The sequence below is a fragment of the Oncorhynchus gorbuscha genome, linkage group LG05 (assembly GCF_021184085.1).
Source record: "Oncorhynchus gorbuscha isolate QuinsamMale2020 ecotype Even-year linkage group LG05, OgorEven_v1.0, whole genome shotgun sequence".
NCBI lineage: Eukaryota > Metazoa > Chordata > Actinopteri > Salmoniformes > Salmonidae > Oncorhynchus > Oncorhynchus gorbuscha.
The window spans coordinates 10,963,856-10,978,009 of record NC_060177.1 but is presented as its reverse complement, the minus strand read 5'-3'; the positions used below and the strand labels follow the sequence as shown (position 1 = coordinate 10,978,009).

At 43.3% G+C, this 14,154-nt stretch overlaps 1 protein-coding gene across 2 annotated transcripts in view; it reads left to right on the top strand.

The window, feature by feature from the left end:
• The window catches only part of adamtsl3 (ADAMTS-like 3), a 204,063-nt gene that overhangs the window by 131,479 nt on the left and 58,430 nt on the right, over positions 1–14,154 (top strand). For both annotated transcript variants that reach the window (XM_046348979.1, XM_046348980.1), the window contains exon 8: positions 9,597–9,671. In XM_046348979.1, coding sequence (XP_046204935.1) covers positions 9,597–9,671 — 75 coding nt within the window. The remainder of the gene's footprint in view (positions 1–9,596; positions 9,672–14,154) is intronic.

Sequence of the window (14,154 nt, the reverse complement as noted above, 5' to 3'; positions counted from 1 at the left end):
TCTCTCTCTCTTTATACTCCCTTCTCTTTATACTCTCTCTCTCTTTATACTCTTTCTCTCTTTATACTCTCTCTCTCTTTATACTCCCTTCTCTTTATACTCTCTCTCTTTATACTCTCTCTCTCTTTATACTCTCTCTCTTTATACTCTCTCTCTCTTTATACTCTCTCTCTCTCTCTCTTTATACTCTCTCTTTATACTCTCTCTCTTTATACTCTCTCTCTCTTTATACTCTCTCTCTCTCTTTATACTCTCTCTCTCTTTATACTCTCTCTCTCTCTTTATACTTTCTCTCTCTCTTTATACTCTCTCTCTCTCTTTATACTCTCTCTCTCTTTATACTCCCTTCTCTTTATACTCTCTCTCTCTTTATACTTTCTCTCTCTTTATACTCTCTCTCTCTTTATACTCTCTCTCTCTTTATACTCTCTCTCTCTTTATACTCTCTCTCTCTCTTTATAACCCCTTCTCTTTATACTCTCTCTCTTTATACTCTCTCTCTCTCTCTCTTTATACTCTCTCTCTTTATACTCTCTCTCTCTTTATACTCTCTCTCTCTTTATACTCTCTCTCTTTATACTCTCTCTCTCTTTATACTCCCTTCTCTTTATACTCTCTCTCTTTAAACTCTCTCTCTCTTTATACTCTCTCTCTCTCTCTCTTTATACTCTCTCTCTCTTTATACTCCCTTCTCTTTATACTCTCTCTCTCTCTTTATACTCTCTCTCTCTCTTTATACTCTCTCTCTCTCTATACTCTCTCTCTCTCTTTATACTCTCTCTCTCTCTTTATACTCTCTCTCTCTCTTTATACTCTCTCTCTCTTTATACTCTCTCTCTCTTTATACTCTCTCTCTCTCTCTCTTTATACTCTCTCTCTTTATACTCTCTCTCTTTATACTCTCTCTCTCTTTATACTCTCTCTCTCTTTATACTCTCTCTCTCTTTATACTCTCTCTCTTTATACTCTCTCTCTTTATACTCTCTCTCTTTATACTCTCTCTCTCTCTTTATACTCTCTCTCTTTATACTCTCTCTCTTTATACTCCCTTCTCTTTATACTCTCTCTCTTTATACTCTCTCTCTCTACCCCCTCCATCTCTCTCCCCATCAGCTTCCTCTTCCTCTCTAGTAGTTTGGACGCTACAGGCCCTTATTTTGCTGGATGATGATCCATGGCACCCGGGGCTAAGGACTCTTGGCCTGTTTGTGTAGGTGTGTGTGAAGGTGTATATGTGTGTGGGAACGCGTGCGTATGTACGTGTGAACTTGCTTGCAAGAGTGTATGTGTTTTTGTGAGCTGTGTGTGTGTGTGTGTCTGGGCTCTGGACTCGGGATAGAGTCATTCTCTCTCCTCTTTATTAATCTACTGTTAAAGCCCTTAATGAGGAACTGGCAGTGCTGCTTCATTCCTCACAGCTCACTCTGCATCAGCATTCCCAACCAAAGTAAAATGTCTAAATATTCAGAGAGCGTTTCCACTCTGATTCAGACATTGATTTTGTTTCCTTTGAGATTTTGGTGTATCTCTACTGAGCACTGGAGAACTAAACCTCAGAGCAACACTATGAGTCTGAGTGGAATGTAATATTCCCCAGTGAGACACACACACACACACACACACACACATGACATGGCACGTTAGTTTATTGTGATCCTTTATTTCTGATTGTGAATAGTGTGTATCAGTCGTTGTGTCTGGAATATGCTTTAAGCCAAAGCACCAGTGTCAGAAGAACTCCGATGTATCGGCGAGTCGATGAAAGATTAGTCTAAACCAAAGCTCATAACAGAGTACATTCATGTTTCACTGTTCACTCATTTGTCATTTCAGACAATTGTACAAACTCAGAAAAAGTGGAATGGACTTTTCATTACCATAATAAAATCGGAGACTTACCGATTCTCTTTCCATATATAATTACTTTGGTGAGAGTCCAGCGGTGCTTAATTGTTAAAAGGAGTGTCCCAGTACTACATCCCAAATGGCACCCTATTCCCTATGTAGTGCATTACTTTAGACCAGGGCCCATAGAGCTTTGATAAATAGCAGTGCACTATGTAGGGAATAGGGTACCATTTGGGATGTAGTTCTCGTGCTGCCAGAGGGAAAAATAGATTTCTCAAACAGCGGAAAATAGCATTAGCACTCCACTTGTCTATAAACCTCTCGCCTCGTTAGAACAGAAGACTCGCCCCTCTCAGCCACAGGCTTGGAGAAAAACTATGAAAAGGGCAAGTGTCTGAAAAGGCAGCACTTTAGCAGGGGAACACATTTGGCACAGGTTCAACTGAAATGAAAGAGGTCTATCGTACGCTTATCAGGCTGGATTGTGTGTGTGTGTGTGTGTGTGTGTGTGTGTGTGTGTGTGTGTGTGTGTGTGTGTGTGTGTGTGTGTGTGTGTGTGTGTGTGTGTGTGTGTGTGTGTGTGTGTGTGTGTGTGTGTGTGTGTGTGTGTGTGTGTGTGTGTGTGTGTGTGTGTGTGTGTATTTTTAGCTGTACATGACATTAAACGCTGTGACATTTTAGGAGTCATGTGGATGTGCTCACTACTACTTCACTGCAGCACACTAAAACATACAGTGCATTCGTAAAGTCTTCAGACCCATTCCGTTTTCCACATTGTGTTATGTTACAGCCTTGTTCTAAAATGTTTAAATAAAAATATACGCACATCAATCTACGCACATTACCCCATAATAACAAAGTGAAAACAGATTTTTAGACAAAAGAGGATGATGAGGAGGCGCAGTGATGAATCTGACAATGAGGTCTGACAGTCTACCTCTCTCTCTCTCTCTCTCTCTCTCTCTCTCTCTCTCTCTCTCTCTCTCTCCTTTTCTCTCTCTCTCTCTCTTTCTCTTTCTCTCACTCTGTCGCTCTCTCTCTTCTTTCTCTCTCTCTCGCTCTCTCTTTCTCTTTCTCTCGATCTTTCTCTCTCGCTCTCTCTTTCTCTCTCTCTTCATCTCCCTCTCCCTCTCTTTCTCCCTCTCCCTCTCTGCCCTGGCCTGAATGCCAAGTGTCACATCTGGATTAAACCTGATACCATCCCCACAGTTTTTCAGCAGCAGAAACTGGGAGACTAGTCAGGATTGAGGGCAAGATGAACAGAGCAACGTACAGACAGATCCTTGATGAAAACCTGCTCCAGAGCGCTCAGGACCTCAGACTGGGATGAAGGTTCACCTTCCAACAGGACAACGACCTTAAGAACATAGCCAAGACAACGCAGGAGTGGCTTCGGGACAAGTCTCTGAATGTCCTTGAGTGGCCCAGCCAGAGCTCGGACTTGAACTCAATCAAAAATCTCTGGAGGGACATCCAACCTGACAGAGCTTGAGAGGATCTACAGAGAAGAATGGGAGAAACTCCCCAAATACGAAAGGTGCCAAAGCTTGTAGCGTCATACCCAAGAAGAATGGTAATTGTATTTGCTACCAAAGGGGCTTCAACAAAGTACTGAGTAAAGGTTCTGAATAATTATGTAAATGTGATATTTGTGATATATTTGTTATAAATTAGAAAAAATGTCTAAAAACCTGCTTTTGCTTTGTCATTATTATGTATTGTGTGTAGATTGATGAGGTTTAAAAAAAAAACATTTTAGAATAAGGCTGTAACGTAACAAAATACGTGAAGGGGTCTGTATACTTTCCGAATGCACTGTATATACTGCTGTATTGGTTCACAGCATGGTTTATATGTGTGCACCACACAAACACACACACTGTGTTGTATGTATCAAGAGTTTCATAGTAGGAGAGCAGATTTAGGATCAGTTTTGCCTTGTAGATCAGAATGAATGAATGAATAATATTACATGGCGAGAAGGCGAGAAGGGACCTGAATGGACCTGATCTTAGATCATCACTCCAACTCCTACTGAAAGGCTTGATACATAAGGATCCAAGTCGATGGGAGTGTTCTGTTAGCGATAATACTGCTCTTTTTAACCCCTGTCACTACTACAGGTTGACTTTCACTGACATCAATATTGCTCTGGAGGAAGAACTGAGCAACTTCCAATAGATGCAAAGTTAAAATTGGCTACATCGTAAAAATGTATTAAAACAAAAATGTGCTTTTTGGTCTTCATTTAAGGTTGGTTTAGGCATTAGAGTTAGCGGTGTGGTTATGGTTATGGTTCAAATCGGATTTTATGACTTTGTGGCTTAGTGACCACTCTGCAGAGCTGCCTCCGGTACCTGAGTCATCCCAATAACAAGGTGTTTCTACAGTAGATATCAGATGTTATCCCCTGGTTGGAGGGGGAAGGGGGTGTTAACGTGACTGTCACAAGGTGTTTCTACAGTAGATATCAGATGTTATCCCCTGGTTGGAGGGGGAAGGGGGTGATAACATGACTGTCACAAGGTGTTTCTACAGTAGATATCAGATGTTATCACCTGGTTGGAGGGGGTGTTAACGTGACTGTCACAAGGTGTTTCTACAGTAGATATCAGATGTTATCACCTGGTTGGAGGGGGTGTTAACGTGACTGTCACAAGGTGTTTCTACAGTAGATATCAGATGTTATCCCCTGGTTGGAGGGGAGGGGGTGTTAACGTGACTGTCACAAGGTGTTTCTACAGTAGATATCAGATGTTATCCCCTGGTTGGAGGGGAGGGGGTGTTAACGTGACTGTCACAAGGTGTTTCTACAGTAGATATCAGATGTTATCACCTGGTTGGAGGGGGTGTTAACGTGACTGTCACAAGGTGTTTCTACAGTAGATATCAGATGTTATCACCTGGTTGGAGGGGAGGGGGTGTTAACGTGACTGTCACAAGGTGTTTCTACAGTAGATATCAGATGTTATCCCCTGGTTGGAGGGGAGGGGGTGTTAACGTGACTGTCACAAGGCGTTTCTACAGTAGATATCAGATGTTATCACCTGGTTGGAGGGGGGTGTTAACGTGACTGTCACAAGGTGTTTCTACAGTAGATATCAGATGTTATCCCCTGGTTGGAGGGGGAAGGGGGTGTTAACGTGACTGTCACAAGGTGTTTCTACAGTAGATACCAGATGTTATCCCCTGGTTGGAGGGGGAAGGGGGTGTTAACGTGACTGTCACAAGGTGTTTCTACAGTAGATATCAGATGTTATCCCCTGGTTGGAGAGGGGTGTTAACGTGACTGTCACAAGGTGTTTCTACAGTAGATATCAGATGTTATCCCCTGGTTGGAGGGGGGTGTTAACGTGACTGTCACAAGGTGTTTCTACAGTAGATATCAGATTTTATCCCCTGGTTGGAGAGGGAGGGGGGTGTTAACGTGACTGTCACAAGGTGTTTCTACAGTAGATATCAGATGTTATCCCCTGGTTGGAGTAGGGTTATCCCCTGGGGGGTGTTAACGTGACTGTCACAAGGTGTTTCTACAGTAGATATCAGATGTTATCCCCTGGTTGGATGTTATCACCTGGGGAGGGGGTGTTAACGTGACTGTCACAAGGTGTTTCTACAGTAGATATCAGATGTTATCACCTGGTTGGAGGGGGTGTTAACGTGACTGTCACAAGGTGTTTCTACAGTAGATATCAGATGTTATCCCTGGTTGGAGGGGGGGGGGTGTTAACGTGACTGTCACAAGGTGTTTCTACAGTAGATATCAGATGTTATCCCCTGGTTGGAGGGGGAGGGGGGTGTTAACGTGACTGTCACAAGGTGTTTCTACAGTAGATACCAGATGTTATCACCTGGTTGGAGGGGGGTGTTAACGTGACTGTCACAAGGTGTTTCTACAGTAGATATCAGATGTTATCACCTGGTTGGAGGGGGGTGTTAACGTGACTGTCACAAGGTGTTTCTACAGTAGATATCAGATGTTATCACCTGGTTGGAGGTGTTTCTACAGTAGATATCAGGACCTGGTTGGGGGGTGTTAACGTGACTGTCACAAGGTGTTTCTACAGTAGATATCAGATGTTATCCCCTGGTTGGAGGGGGAGGGGGGTGTTAACGTGACTGTCACAAGGTGTTTCTACAGTAGATATCAGATGTTATCACCTGGTTGGAGGGGGGGTGTTAACGTGACTGTCACAAGGTGTTTCTACAGTAGATATCAGATGTTATCACCTGGTTGGAGGGGAGGGGGTGTTAACGTGACTGTCACAAGGTGTTTCTACAGTAGATATCAGATGTTATCACCTGGTTGGAGGGGGGAGGGGGTGTTTTAACGTAGACAGATGTCACCTGGTTGGAAGGTGTTTCTACAGTAGATATCAGATGTTATCACCTGGTTGGAGGGGAGGGGGTGTTAACGTGACTGTCACAAGGTGTTTCTACAGTAGATATCAGATGTTATCCCCTGGTTGGAGGGGAGGGGGTGTTAACGTGACTGTCACAAGGTGTTTCTACAGTAGATACCAGATGTTATCACCTGGTTGGAGGGGGAGGGGGGTGTTAACGTGACTGTCACAAGGTGTTTCTACAGTAGATACCAGATGTTATCACCTGGTTGGAGGGGGAGGGGGGTGTTAACGTGACTGTCACAAGGTGTTTCTACAGTAGATATCAGATGTTATCACCTGGTTGGAGGGGAGGGGGTGTTAACGTGACTGTCACAAGGTGTTTCTACAGTAGATACCAGATGTTATCACCTGGTTGGAGGGGAGGTGGGGTGTTAACGTGACTGTCACAAGGTGTTTCTACAGTAGATACCAGATGTTATCACCTGGTTGGAGGGGGAGGGGGGTGTTAACGTGACTGTCACAAGGTGTTTCTACAGTAGATATCAGATGTTATCCCTTGGTTTATCTCTCCATTGGAAAACTAAACCTCAGAGTTTGAGTAGAAAGTGATATGCCCCAGTGACACACACACACACACACGTGTAAACACAAATACACACACACACACACACACACACACACACACACACACACACACACACACACACACACACACACACACACACACACACACACACACACACACACACACACACACACACACACACACGTGTGAACACAAATACACATATACACACATATATACACACACAAACCCTTCTTGACTAATCTCATATTTGACTGCTGTACGAGGTCATACTATATTGGACACATTTTCTACTGTACTATATTCTACTGTACTATATTCTTCTGTACTATATTCTTCTGTACTATATTCTACTGTACTATATTCTACTGTACTATATTCTACTGTACTATATTCTTCTGTACTATTTTCTACTGTACTATATTCTACTGTACTATATTCTACTGTACTATATTCTACTGTACTATATTCTACTGTACTATATTCTTCTGTACTATATTCTACTGTACTATATTCTACTGTACTATATTCTTCTGTACTATATTCTTCTGTACTATATTCTACTGTACTATATTCTACTGTACTATATTCTACTGTACTATATTCTTCTGTACTATATTCTACTGTACTATATTCTACTGTACTATATTCTTCTGTACTATATTCTACTGTACTATATTCTAATGTACTATATTCTACTGTACTATATTCTACTGTACTATATTCTACTGTACTATATTCTACTGTACTATATTCTTCTGTACTATATTCTACTGTACTATATTCTTCTGTACTATATTCTACTGTACTATATTATTCTGTACTATATTCTACTGTACTATATTCTACTGTACTATATTCTTCTGTACTATATTCTACTGTACTATATTCTTCTGTACTATATTCTACTGTACTATATTCTACTGTACTATATTCATCTGTACTATATTCTACTGTACTATATTCTACTGTACTATATTATTCTGTACTATATTCTACTGTACTATATTCTTCTGTACTATATTCTACTGTACTATATTCTACTGTACTATATTCTACTGTACTATATTCTACTGTACTATATTCTTCTGTACTACATTCTTCTGTACTATATTCTACTGTACTATATTCTAATGTCCTATATTCTACTGTACTATATTCTTCTGTACTATATTCTACTGTCCTATATTCTACTGTACTATATTCTACTGTACTATATTCTACTGTACTATATTCTTCTGTACTATATTCTACTGTACTATATTCTACTGTACTATATTCTACTATATTCTACTGTACTATATTCTACTGTACTATATTCTACTGTACTATATTCTTCTGTACTATATTCTACTGTACTATATTCTACTGTACTATATTCTACTGTACTATATTCTTCTGTACTATATTCTACTGTACTATATTCTACTGTACTATATTCTTCTGTACTATATTCTACTGTACTATATTCTACTGTACACTGTTGTTGTTGTTCTGTTTTCACATTAACACATTTAGAATTGGCACATTACAGACTGCAGAGGGAGAAATACATTTTTCCTCTCTGGTTACTAAACTCCAATTCCATGTTGCTCCTTGGAAGAACATTCCTTGTCACAGTCTTGGCCTACGCCCCATTCCTGTATAGTACACTACATTTGACCAGGGCCCCTAGGCTGTCACTTGGGACTCTGACTGTGCTTTTACCGTCCAACGGTCACTCCAGGTTTTTCAACACTGCTACTTCTCGAGATACATCACAGATACATTATTTCATTCCACTTTGAAACAAAATAGTTTTGACACAGTTCTATTTGACCTCATAACATTTGTTGTCATATTTTTTATTTCTTTACATGGACTGAATGCTTAATCAGTTGCTGGAAGTGTTTCAACACACTTTCCTTTGGCCTCACCAACCCCCTTTGTTGATAAGACACGGAAGGTCAGTATGATCTGCCAACTGAAGTAGAACTCCTACACGCTGGCTGTGTCCCAAAAGGGCACCTTATTCCCTACATGACAGAGGCCTATGGGGTCCCAGTCAAAGGTAGTGCACTATATAGGGAATAGGGTACCATTTAGGACCGGCCCAACTTTATTTACTGATGTTCATGGTGAGATCTGAAGCCAAAAGGAGTTCATTGTACAAATCAACTGAAACAGGGAGGAAACAGTCACGCAGCTCGATAATAAGAACAGGAAAAGATTGCTTCATTTGTTTACCCTAAAAGGGAAAAGAAACCTGCAGACTGCTCTTTCTCCTATCACTTACAAGCTTTTTAATTTTCTCCCTTTATTAAAGCTGACGTGTCAGCCTCTTGGCTTTCAGCAAAAGCTCTGACGAAGAGGAAGACACGTCAGCTTTAATAAAACAAGTGATACGAGGAAGAGCTAAGTGTGGGATGTCTTTACTTTAGGGTTGTACCATTATTCCCACACTGCAACAGGAACTCAGGCGTGAGAGTGTGATCTACCCAACAGCTTAGTGGACTATTGTTACACTCAGAAATGTGTCGTGTTGAGAGACCATCTATTAATTACACCTGTATCTGCTGTATCTATTTCCAGATTAACTAAGCGTGTATTTATTTAGGACATTTGGTGTATTGTATTCTAAGAGTGTCTTGTGTATTCTGAGGACATTTTATGTGATTACATTTTTTATATTGTGGAGATATTTCTGTGTATTGTGCTGACATTTTTAGTATACTGTGGCAATTGTATCTATTCAGGAATTTGTTGAGATTTGGGTTATTGTGTAGACATTTTGGCATTTGTTGAGTAGTCTAAATAAAATCTACTTTGTCCTACAGCTGTGAAGACAGTGCTGGAAGTCCCCTTGGGAAGCAGGAGTTTGAGAGTCAGCTCCAAGGGACCTGATGTCATAGGTGAGTACTTCACTGTTCAAGGGGCTGTCCAACCTGCACACACACACACACACACACACACACACACACACACACACACACACACACACACACACACACACACACACACACACACACACACACACACACACACACACACACACACACACACACACACACACACACACACACACACACACACACACACACACACAAACAAACAACCACACACACTTTCTCTTGGTCTCGCTTTCTAAACATCTGGGCTAACAAATGTTCTACTGGCAGCTGATCAGTGCTAGTGATTTATAGAGGAAGTCATCACGTTATGTCTAACTCTGCCCAGCACTGTGAGAATCACATACCACACTGACAACGAGCCACTCTGATGTGTGTGCACACACACACACACACACACACACACACACACACACACACACACACACACACACACACACACACACACACACACACACACACACACACACACACACACACACACACACACACACACACACACACACACACACACACACACACACATGTCATGCATGTCATGCATGTCATGCTTTGCCATTCAAGAATGTTCAGAGATTCCAGAGTGTTCCAATGAGGTTCTAAAAAGCAGTGCTGAAAGAGAAAGAGGGATACATAGTTCTCTCCTCTCCTCTCTGTTGGCTTGTGTTGGGAGCTCATGCATTTAAGATTTATGGGATGTATTTCCTATGTGTGAATGCGTGTGTGTGCGTGTGCATGTGAGAGCGCTCCGTGCATGTGTGCCAGACTGCTTCAAGTGTATGTTTGAGCACTGGTGTGGTGTGTGTGTGTATGTGCGTGTGTGTGTGTGTGTGTGTGTGTGTGTGTGTGTGTGTGTGTGTGTGTGTGTGTGTGTGTGTGTGTGTGTGTGTGTGTGTGTGTGTGTGTGTGTGTGTGTGTGTGTGTGTGTGTGTGTGTGTGTGTGTGTGTGTGTGTGTGTGTGTGTGTATGTGAATGTGTATGTGTGTGTGTGTGTGTGTATGTATGTATGTGTGTGTGTGTGTGTGTGTCTCTGATTCCACAGGAGACATGACTAACTCCAGCTGCCTCGTTGGTGGCCAACATCATAATACACCCCTACAACTCCACATGTTTAAGTGGATGTGTGTTTTGTCAGATGTTACAAAACAAGGGTTTGGAGTGACCTTCGAATTACTTTAACAGATCGTTTATCAACTATCAGGAGACTAGCGAGGCCGACATGGAGAAGGAAAAGAACAGTGACGTAAAAAAGCAGAACTGTCGAAAAAAAACAGGAAAGGAGAGCAGAGTGAAACCCAGTAAAGGAGAGCAGAGTGAAACCCAGTAAAGGAGAGCAGAGTGAAACCCAGTAAAGGAGAGCAGAGTGAAACCCAGTAAAGGAGAGCAGAGTGAAACCCAGTAAAGGAGAGCAGAGTGAAACCCAGTAAAGGAGAGCAGAGTGAAACCCAGTAAAGGAGAGCAGAATAAAACCCAGTAAAGGAGAGCAGAATAAAACCCAGTAAAGGAGAGCAGAATAAAACCCAGTAAAGGAGAGCAGAATAAAACCCAGTAAAGGAGAGCAGAGTGAAACCCAGTAAAGGAGAGCAGAATAAAACCCAGTAAAGGGTAGCAGAATAAAACCCAGTAAAGGAGAGCGGAGTGAAACCCAGTAAAGGAGAGCAGAGTAAAACCCAGTAAAGGAGAGCAGAGTGAAACCCAGTAAAGGAGAGCAGAATAAAACCCAGTAAAGGAGAGCTGAGTAAAACCCAGTAAAGGAGAGCAGAGTAAAACCCAGTAAAGGAGAGCAGAGTAAAACCCAGTAAAGGAGAGCAGAGTGAAACCCAGTAAAGGAGAGCAGAGTGAAACCCAGTAAAGGAGAGCAGAGTAAAACCCAGTAAAGGAGAGCAGAGTGAAACCCAGTAAAGGAGAGCAGAGTAAAACCCAGTAAAGGAGAGCAGAGTAAAACCCAGTAAAGGAGAGCAGAGTAAAACCCAGTAAAGGAGAGCAGAGTAAAACCCAGTAAAGGAGAGCAGAGTAAAACCCAGTAAAGGAGAGCAGAATAAAACCCAGTAAAGGAGAGCAGAGTGAAACCCAGTAAAGGAGAGCAGAGTGAAACCCAGTAAAGGAGAGCAGAGTAAAACCCAGTAAAGGAGAGCAGTGTCATGTTTTATCATTTATTATCTTGTCTTGTCCCTGTGCTTCCCATTCTATTCGTTTCCCTCTGCTGGTCTTATTAGGTTCTTTCCCTCTTTCTATCCCTCTCTCTCCCCCTCCCTCTCTCACTCTCTCGCTCTCTCTTCTCTCTATCGTTCCGTTCCTGCTCCCAGCTGTTCCTATTCCCCTAATCATCATTTAGTCTTCCCACACCTGTTCCCGATCCTTTTCCCTGATTAGAGTCCCTATTTCTCTCCTTGTTATTCGTTTCTGCCCTGTCGGTTCCTTGTCTAGAATTCATCGTGCTGTGTTTGTGTATCGCCCTGTCGTGTCGTGTTGTCCTCAGATGCTGCGTGGTGAGCAGGTGTCTGAGTCTGTTTGGTTCAAGTGCCTTCCCGAGGCAACCTGCTGTTCACCTGCTGTTCAAGATCGAGTCTCCAGTTTGTCCTCGTCATTTCGAGTGAAAGTTGTGTTTTTTTGATTGTATTTACTTTACTGGATTAAAGACTCTGTTTTCGCCAAGTCGCTTTTGGGTCCTCTTTCACCTGCATGACAGAAGGAACCGACCAAGGAATGGACCCAGCGACTTCAGACGCTCGTTACACTGCCGTCGAGATCCAAGGAGCCATGCTCGGCAGACACGAGCAGGAATTGTCTGCTGCTCGCCATGCCGTGGAGAACCTGGCCGCTCAGGTTTCCGACCTCTCTGGACAGTTCCAGAGTCTTCGTCTCGTGCCACCTGTTACTTCCTGGCCTGCCGAGCCTCCAGAACCTAGGGTTAATAACCCACCTTGCTACTCCGGGCAGCCCACTGAGTGCCGCTCCTTTCTCACGCAGTGTGAGATTGTGTTCTCTCTCCAACCCAACACATACTCTAGAGAGAGAGCTCGGGTTGCTTACGTCATTTCACTCCTTACTGGCCGGGCTCGAGAATGGGGCACAGCTATCTGGGAGGCAAGGGCTGATTGCTCTAACAAGTACCAGAACTTTAAAGAGGAGATGATTCGGGTTTTTGACCGTTCAGTTTTTGGTAGGGAGGCTTCTAGGGCCCTGGCTTCCCTATGCCAAGGTGAACGGTCCATAACGGATTATTCTATTGAGTTTCGCACTCTTGCTGCCTCTAGTGAGTGGAACGAGCCGGCGCTGCTCGCTCGTTTTCTGGAGGGACTCCACGCAGTGGTTAAGGATGAGATTCTCTCCCGGGAGGTTCCTTCAGATGTGGACTCTTTGATTGCTCTCGCCATCCGCATAGAACGACGGGTAGATCTTCGTCACCGGGCTCGTGGAAGAGAGCTCGCATCAACGGTGTTTCCCTGCTCCGCATCGCAACCATCTCCCTCCTCTGGCTCAGAGACTGAGCCCATGCAGCTGGGAGGGATTCGCATCTCGACTAAGGAGAGGGAACGGAGGATCACCAACCGCCTGTGCCTCTATTGCGGAGTTGCTGGACATTTTGTTAATTCATGTCCAGTAAAAGCCAGAGCTCATCAGTAAGCGGAGGGCTACAGGTGAGCGCAACTACTCAAGTCTCTCCATCAAAATCCTGCACTACTTTGTCGGTCCATCTACGCTGGACCGGTTCGGGTGCTACATGTAGTGCCTTGATAGACTCTGGGGCTGAGGGTTGTTTCATGGACGAAGCATGGGTTCGGAAACATGACATTCCTTTCAGAGAGTTAGAGAAGCCTACGCCCATGTTCGCCTTAGATGGTAGTCATCTTCCCAGTATCAGATTTGAGACACTACCTTTAACCCTCACAGTATCTGGTAACCACAGTGAGACTATTTCTTTTTTGATTTTTCGTTCACCGTTTACACCTGTTGTTTTGGGTCATCCCTGGCTAGTATGTCATAATCCTTCTATTAATTGGTCTAGTAATTCTATCCTATCCTGGAACGTTTCTTGTCATGTGAAGTGTTTAATGTCTGCCATCCCTCCCGTTTCTTCTGTCCCTACTTCTCAGGAGGAACCTGGCGATTTGACAGGAGTGCCGGAGGAATATCATGATCTGCGCACGGTCTTCAGTCGGTCCCGAGCCAACTCCCTTCCTCCTCACCGGTCGTATGATTGTAGTATTGATCTCCTTCCGGGGACTACTCCTCCTCGGGGTAGACTATACTCTCTGTCGGCTCCCGAACGTAAGGCTCTCGAGGATTATTTGTCTGTGTCTCTTGACGCCGGTACCATAGTGCCTTCTTCCTCTCCGGCCGGGGCGGGGTTCTTTTTGTTAAGAAGAAGGACGGTACTCTGCGCCCTGCGTGGATTATCGAGGGCTGAATGACATAACGGTTAAGAATCGTTATCCGCTTCCCCTTATGTCATCAGCCTTCGAGATTCTGCAGGGAGCCAGGT